The following is an 8421-nucleotide window of genomic DNA, read 5'->3' on the forward strand; positions in this document are numbered from 1 at the left end:
TTTGCAGTGCAAATGTTAAGTTTCGTGTTGGTCTTGTCGAAGTTGCCGCAGCATATGGAAATCTACCATTCTGAAGAGATAAAGGTGTACAACACCAAAGCGGAGCAGCGAAATCAGAGCACAGGCCAAGTTCCTCTTCATAATGGAAAAAGGCAGTTGCGTACCATTTCGGCGGAGCAACAGAAACGCGTAAATCTTCTTCTTGCTGAGTGGATCGCACGGCACTTTTGGCCGATGAAGATTGTGGAAGATGCTGGATTTGTCGTATTTATTCGATACATTACCGAAGATTTTTGTGGAATCAAAATAAGGCTTCCTGAGCGAACTAAGATCGCACAACAAATAGTGGCTTTGGCTGTGGAGTATCAAAAACGAGTACGACATGCCATTGTGAAGGGATGTTGGTATTTTTCAATGACCTGTGATATTTGGACTTCCAGAAACACGAAAAGCTACATTTCGTTGACTATACATTACGTGGACGATGAATTTTGCCCTCAGAATTGGACTCTGGAAGTTAAAGAGCTGGCCGCATTCATGATGGAAACGCCATTGCAGACGCGATTGAACAAATTATGGAGGAATGGCAGTTGTCTAAGCTCTACTGTGTCCGGGTTTTTAGAGATGGAGGCACAAACATGGTTGCTGCTGGTGAACTATTACATGTCGAGCACATGTCATGCCTAGCACACTGCCTGCACCTAGTCGTTGGAGGGGCAATGATTAAGAAGAAACGGGCGAGTGGTGTCGCCGATGAGCCAGATTGGGCTGCTGAAGTTGCTGCCGAAAGCAGTGAACCAGTTGTGGAACATGAGGAAGAAGCTTCACTGACTGTGGATGACAGGAACCAAATCGAGGGGTTCCGCGAAGTTGCAATCGATGACATGGAGCAGTTCTTAAACGACACAATTGAGTTGGTTCACCGTAATGAGATGGATAGGGTACGTGAAATTGTTCAGCGCTTCCGGACGCTTGCTGTGTACCTTAGAAAAGTCAGCAAAGGGCTGTAACCGATTTAAATGCTCTTCAAATTGAAACATTTCAGCGTCAAAGATCACCAAGTTAAGAAGCCTATTGTCGACCTGCGCCACAGATGGAAATAGTTGCTGGCAAATGCTCCAAAGAATGATAGAGTTGGAAGGAGCTCTAGTGAAGTTTTTCACGTACCTGAAAAATCCTGAAGGTATCCGAGAGTTCAAAGATGTGGCAAGAAAATTATATCGTCCAACTGCCGAGGAATGGCTCACTATAAAGTGCTTGCGAGCTCTGCTGGGGGCCGTTTTGCCCGTTGCCTCAGAAAACACTAGGTGGGACAAACTTAATCCTACGATGCCCGCTGGGTTCTCCCCTGGTGTTATCCCGGTATTCCAAAAGCATTTTGGAGAAAAACTGAATCTCCTTTTGCTCAGTCTTGCGGCAGAAGCCGGTGACGAAGCGTACGTGGCTCAAACGGTGTTAATGATGAGCGACTGCAGAAAGGGAATGCTAACAATGTACGTTAAAAGATTCGAGGACTTGGAGAAAAGCGAGCTTAGGTGGGTTGCGTACTTGGATCCGCGTGTAGGAAAGTGGATGTCTCACTTAAGTCCTATCGACAAGCCAAATGCAAGCAACGAACTTGTACAGGCAATGGTGCAGCTGGCAAACGAAAGCTACCACCTGAACGAACGCATCCCCGTCACCAAACACCCATCGAAGAAGCGGAGCAGCAGCAACGGAATGACATGATCCATCATCTCTTCGGGCCGAATATTTCTCGAATCGCAGCCACAGATTTAGAAACAGAGTGCAAAAGGGAGTTCACTCGCTATTTAGAGTGCATTGTTACCGTGAAAAATGACCTGAATCCCTTCACGTGGTGGAAGGCGAATAGAGATGACTACCCCAACTTGCGCAGACTAGCGAGGAAATGGCTAGGGACCGTGGCGACAAGCGTTCCGTCAGAACGTGCTTTTTCGACAAGTGGGAACGTCATAACGGTGAAGAGAAGCTCACTGAAGGCTACCATGGTCCAAGATCTTGTTTTCATTGCAGAAAATTGGAAGTGTATCGATCGCCTTAAGTGTGGAGGGTATAGTGAGTAAAAATCTTATGATATTTAATATAGGATATTAGCAAACAATCGCGCCACTGTCGTCTTCCCAGTACCAGGTTTCCCTACAACGCTGTAGTTGAACCCCATCAAGTTTTTCTTCCGTTGCGTGGCCGACAATTGCTGTAAGGCCATTGCATTCTTAAATAAATTTACAGCAGCTTGCTTCACTTTCTTCAGGCCCACCAAATTCAGTAGATTTTCTATAGATTCCGAGCGACAGCCATATTGACTCTTCAAAGACTCCATTTATCCTCCACAGACGCTGGTCCAGAGATAATCGAGCCGGATCCAGTTGATACACTAGCCGTTGACTGGATATGCTGCGCTTCGTCTTCATTCAGCCATAAAGTAGCAGCTCCTGGGTAAAAATCCCCAGCAATTTGTGCTGAATATCCGACGTTTTAGCTCGACTTGATCGAAAAGCCAATCGGGCAATAGCCACTATGACTAGCGGATGCGCGTATCCACTTTCCTCTTCACAAACTCGAGTCACGTATATCTCCAGTTTCAGACGTACTTCAGCGGTATCTTGCTTCCGAACAGAGAAAAGCTCCAGTGCGAGGAACAAATCTCCATCTCGTCGCCATGAGTGACGCGGGAGCCACAAGGTCGAATAAGTCTCCATTCCGGTGAAACTTCAGTCACCATAGCCACGTAGTCATCTTACTCCAACACCACAGCTCTCTGCAAGCCGGACAGCAACCTCCACATCAGTCCTGGCGGCGTCGAATCTGGACATCGCGCTAGACTCGAGTGCGTCGAGCAAGAAGTACTGGGCCACGGAGACCAACAAAAACGGCGACAACGCCAAGGTGCACCTGATCCACTTCACCTTGAGCGCCGCATCCACCGTGAACATCATTCTATTTACGGCACGGACACGAAAGAGTGCGCTCCTCATCTGGCGTACATTGGTAATGGTGGTATGCAGGTCCTGTGGGAGGCAGCACGTCGGGCGGCGACCTGACGGAGCACGATGTACGCGAAGGAGTTGGACGCGTCGAACGGCAAGCCATCAGCGACATGGTGACAGTGGACAAGTCGGTGGTGTCCAACCTCGTGTCGCTGTTGGAGACGTCAGCGAATGCTGGTATGCTCGTACATGTCTTCATGCTAAACCTGTTGAGAGTTTTATTGAAAATAGACGGCATAGAATTTTTAAGTATAAACTACCGCGGAGATTCACGGAGGTTCCGAGGTGCTTCAGCTGAACTTTGAACGCACCAGTCGTAATCAGAGGTTCAACTGAACGTTCACACTACTAGAGATCACAGACGGTTGCAAGATGATGTTGGATGATTGGGGAGCTCGGATCCACGGCCAGTGTACACTTACAGTGAAGTGGATCCGAGCGACCTGGATCCGGATTAGTGTACCTATAATAGGGTGACCATAATGATTACGTCATGGATCCGGTGGATCTGAAGATAATACAGCTGGGATGATGGGTCAAGGGAAGAAGGGACATGCAGCCGAGCCTGGTAAGGGATTTAATGAGTGAAAGATATAGAAGGTAGAAATCCAGGCAGGTATAGGCTTAAGTATCAATACAGACCTCTATTTGCACAATAACACGCAAGTGCCTTCCTGCCCTCAAGAACCGGAACTACATTGGCCGTACGAGCTCGGAGAAGGTTGGGAATTGCGAACCTAGTGTTGGTAGTGATAACTGGATAATACATTGGCCAGATCCTACAACCTAGTGAGCTTTTCCTATACACGTGCAGATCAAACAGGTTAACCGAATTACTACTTGGTCGGTTACACCCTAGAAGATCTTAACTCTCAAGATCCCGTCACAGGAGGCGGCAAGTACAACGCAAAGGAACTACAAAAGCAAGGGAACACACCCGAAAGGCAACCCTACGACCAGATCCACGATCTAGGCCCCGGATCCATAAGCTCGAATATTCGCTTAGGATACGGAACCATCCCCGGACGCAGAGTGAAGATTTTCCACTGCTGCTCCACCCCATCCCCACGTCTCGCCAAGACACTCAAGCTTCACCACTTGAACTCTTCGGAAGTTACCGAGAGAGCAAGATCCCGCCCTACCGACGGGTACACAAGGTGAGGAAAGTTCAGCAGAACACGGATCATCGGGGGACCCCCTCCGTTAGTCGGTGTCTGGGCGCAGTTGGTAAGTTGGATCCAGCTATCTCGCAGATTTTGCTGATCCCGCTACACCACAGAAGTAGCGCGGTCCGAGATAAACGATCAGGTGGCGAAGACAGCGCAATAGATCGTACCACGTCCTCGATGCCCCCAGCTATAGTTGCAGCTTCTATGTCGCTTGATGAAGAGAAGGAGAGCCACATCAGCAGCGTTCATGTGGGCAAACTAAATGGAAGTAATCAAGCTAAGTGTCCGAAGATGCGCAGGGACTACACAAACTAATGCGGTATCCTAAGCCGACCTGCGAACAAGACATGAAATTAAGTATCGATCTGCAATCTGTTCGCCGATCCGAGCAACAAAAGGTTGTTGCACGTGCGTTGGCGAGGTCTCGGGGTCTAAAAATCAATACTACGAAACCCAGTTCACTACCAAAACAAGCTCACGAAGACTTCCACTCCAGACGACAGCCCGTAGAGCGAACCAGGAGCCTCGCTCTGAAGAGAGAAAAACAAAGATGAAAATGAGAGCAGAACAGGCATTGCGACTTGCAGAATTCTTGCTTGACCATGCGAGTCACTAAACTCAGACAGACGAGGAAATTAGGACAAGAAGATATACTAATGGGTAATGACATGGCTAATTCTTATACGTAATATTCAGCTATCTACGTCTCTGCATCTTCGATATCTTCCTCACTGTCACTTGAAAAGTACCCGCTCAACAGCTCACAACCCTCTGCGTCGTCTTCCTCCATTTCCACCTTGATGTTCGACAGGATAAACTTGTCGATGTCACGTACGTGAATCTTTGGACACTGCGTCACATCCACGAACTGCCTGTTGCAGTTTAGAAATGCCGACATATCCACATTATGAGGTGCTATGGGACCTCGTTGCGGGGTTACCAGCTCCACTGTTCCAAAGTCGCGTTCGATTTGAGCGGAAGTAGAAGATTGGCGAACGAAATTCGTGCTACGAGTGAAAGAAACTTGTGTGTACCAGTCTCTGCTTGACGTTTCCAGAACTCTAGTATGGTCTCAGGGCGACCGCCATTGATCTGGGGAGAGGTAGGGGCTGTTTCTCATCTCTCCAATTCTTCGTCAATACGAGTAGAATTTAGATCTTGGGTAGACTCAGGTTCGGCTGGATCTGTGTCGATAACATCGGCAAATAGCTCCATGAGGTCCTCGGAGAAAAGCGTTGAAGGTGCCGGAGGCTGATCATCAACTGGTGGGGATGGCAGTACTTCCTCCGGGGCGGCCACTGCCACCATAACCGACCGGACCTTGCCATAAATCGTCTTTTAATCTTGGTGAATTGTCGATCCCCTGCTGTGGCGACACCACTCGAATCAGCATTGCACAACTGAATAACCCGCTTGAGAAACCCGTCGAAACTTTTTAAGTTGGGGTGTAGGAAGAGCTGCATCTTCAATACAAATGATCACTTGATAAAAAAAATTCGGTCCGTGTAGCGCGAAAAAAATCGCTTACGAAACGCGTCGTGAACAAGCGTGCGTGTGTTGGATGCTAGAAGGGTAAGATCCTCAGGTCGGAAGGCCATTGGGCGCTCTTTAGTAGAGCGAAAATCACGAAGCGCTTTTGAACTGTCCAGGACGGTGACCCGCAGCTTATACAAAGTCGATAGAACCTCAACTTGATTCGCACTTTCAGCCTGAGCCTTAGTGCTTATAGACGTTATAGGCTGTAGAATCGACAGGATTGGAATGAGATTCTGATAATCCCGCTCCAGTGGAAATCCGGCAGGAAGACTAGCACGATCCTTTCGCGCCTTGTCAAGTCTCTCAGCATACCACGTCACTAGAGGCTCCCATAGGTTAAGAATTCGTATGATGACACGCGTGAGGCCCAAAAATCGATGTGCTCGATAGTCCAGCAGCTGATGGGGAATTGCTTACTCTTTCCAAAGACGCACAGCTCTTCAAATAGTGTACCCATAACTTCAACATGCTTGACTGTGTAGACGGTCTTGACAATGCGGCGAGTCAAATCTGTCATGGCGGGGGGTTTAGATTTGGACGCGTCCGCCACCATACCACATGCAGTCTTAGTAGCCGCATTGGTCATGTGCGGTATACACCATTGCCAGTTTAGCTTTAGACCCTCCTGCATCATCCATTTCACGTCGGATCCAGCATCTGACGTGGCGCCAAACAAGTCTCGACGGGACAGACCAAAGTCGCGTAGAATATCACCGATCCAGCGCTGAAATGGGCCGCGGATACCGCCTTTGCGCTCACCGTACTGTGGATTAAAGTGACGTGTTCCGAGGAGTATCGACTTCAGCTGAAAGCTCTCGTCGATAAAATATAGCCGCAATCCGAGATACTTTGTAGTTTGTACTTTCGAAGTTCAAAAATCGCCTACTACTGTGAGCATTGGAGCTCTTCCAATACGAACCGCAATCAGAATCAGCTCGATTGCCCTCTTAGTTGATGCATACAGCTCCACGATACAGTGACTGACGACCTTCCCATTAATTATGGCTTGCATTCCATCCTTAAAGACGAGCTCACGAATCGAGATAGATTCGTCGTATTCTCCAAGGCGGTAGGGAAGATTATTGTTAACTATACGCAGCGTTTCCATGAGAACATAAACCCGTGCTGGGTCGTCGCGAAATAACTCCGAGGTACGAACACGATCGAGTTCTTCGTCACGAAATCGTCGCTTCTCCTGGTTGGCTTCAGTCCGCTCTGAGGTTACATTGTGAGCTTTCTTCAGATGCTTCGTGGCAGCTGACGTCTTGCCACTGGACAGTGGGAATCATACCGCACTCTCACGGCAAATATCGCCGGTCAAGCACATCCAAATAGCCGGCGAAGCAACATCGGCTTCCGTTGACGGGTTTTCCGGGGCTTTGATCAGGCGAACACCATAGGAAAAGACGATAGACTTCTCATTTCGTCGTGGAGGAAGAGTGACAAACCCCTCAGGTGGCTCGAAAGAGTTTATAGCATCTCGGATGCCTGGGGGGGATGCATTAATATGCGAGAAGCTCAAAATGTTAAGCTGTTGATCTTGCGATCTTAAACGTTCGCAGCAAATAGAGTAGTGAGGCGCTGCAACGATGAAGTATTTGCTAGCTTAGCTGGAAGGAATTAAGCTCGGCGTCAAGATATGCTTGTGGTACGTGCTCGGAAAGACCCTGCCAACCCCTAGACAAAACAAGAGCTCTATGATAACGGACCTACGTAGAAATTTGCAAGAAAATGATCCTTTTTTTCACGCAAGTTTAGCGACCTTTTAGGGATGATCGCCAGTAGTAAAACAATGGAAGGAGAACACATTTTGACCAATCCAAAAGGGAGACAACGACGAGTTTTGTTGCCTTTCTCCGTCTGAAGAAGATTCCATGTTACTAAGGACTGCTTAAAGGAGATCAACCTCTAGAGATGGGATCTGGTTTCATCTCCAATTTTTGGAATTTGACGACAGAGACGGTAATCCCGGTAAAACCGTCTCCCACTGGACACGCGAGACGGTAATTCCAGTTAAACTGCCTCCATATGAGGCGTCTCCTCGGAGGCTTGGGAAATTGTACGAACAGTTTTTTAAGGAAGAATTTTTCTTTAAAATTTAAAAATAAAAAAAACTTTTTTAGAGTTATTTCAAACATTTCAAAAATCGGGTTTAGAGACTTTACAAATCTCAAGAAAATCGAAAGTACAGTTGAATACAGAGTATTTGATACCTGACAAAGCTGATAATAACTATAATGTTGTATGTGTCATCCATTTTTAGGCTGAATAGAAGTAATGTGCGCTCTAAAGTGGAGTTAGTTTTCGCCACCGCACGAATGCCACAAAGATCATCGAATGTGCGCACAATGGTCGTTTTTCGAAAAAAGGACCGAAAATGCCGATTTTTGTCGTGTGTGTTTGTCATCTCCTGTACGGTAGCATTGGGGGGCCCGGACCAAGTGGCCCGAGGGACTCGCAGATCTTAGGCGTGAGAAAAAAAAATTATTGTGTTTTTGGAATATTAGGAAAACTAGGTGAGACTACGACTTGTATTTTTGGGCTGTAATACAGCTCCATGTACAGCCTGGATAGCACGAGAAAAAGATCTGAAAAGTCGCGTTAATACCTGTTATTATAGACGATGATGTTGAATCACGCGTCGTATTTTTTTTAATATATTATCAATTGCCGCCATCCATTTCTAATTAACGGAAGGCGAAATCAGT

The 8421-nt window shown here is 47.3% G+C and overlaps 2 protein-coding genes across 2 annotated transcripts; both read left to right on the forward strand.

Moving 5' to 3' along the window:
• Window positions 1-250: 250 nt before the first annotated feature.
• PITG_05106 (uncharacterized protein) lies at window positions 251-831 on the forward strand (the record flags this gene model as incomplete). The annotated part of the gene is made up of 4 exons (XM_002998764.1): window positions 251-264; window positions 312-516; window positions 672-776; window positions 820-831. The coding sequence occupies 4 exons, from the start codon at window positions 251-253 to the stop codon at window positions 829-831; spliced, it is 336 nt and encodes a 111-aa protein (XP_002998810.1).
• Window positions 832-1113: 282 nt separating this feature from the next.
• Window positions 1114-1663, forward strand: PITG_05107 (uncharacterized protein; the record flags this gene model as incomplete). The annotated part of the gene is made up of 3 exons (XM_002998765.1): window positions 1114-1307; window positions 1410-1574; window positions 1639-1663. 3 exons carry the CDS (start codon window positions 1114-1116, stop codon window positions 1661-1663), a joined length of 384 nt encoding a protein of 127 aa, XP_002998811.1.
• Between the last annotated feature and the right edge of the window lie 6758 nt (window positions 1664-8421).

The sequence above is a fragment of the Phytophthora infestans genome, genomic scaffold (assembly GCF_000142945.1).
Source record: "Phytophthora infestans T30-4 supercont1.7 genomic scaffold, whole genome shotgun sequence".
Taxonomy (NCBI): domain Eukaryota; phylum Oomycota; class Peronosporomycetes; order Peronosporales; family Peronosporaceae; genus Phytophthora; species Phytophthora infestans.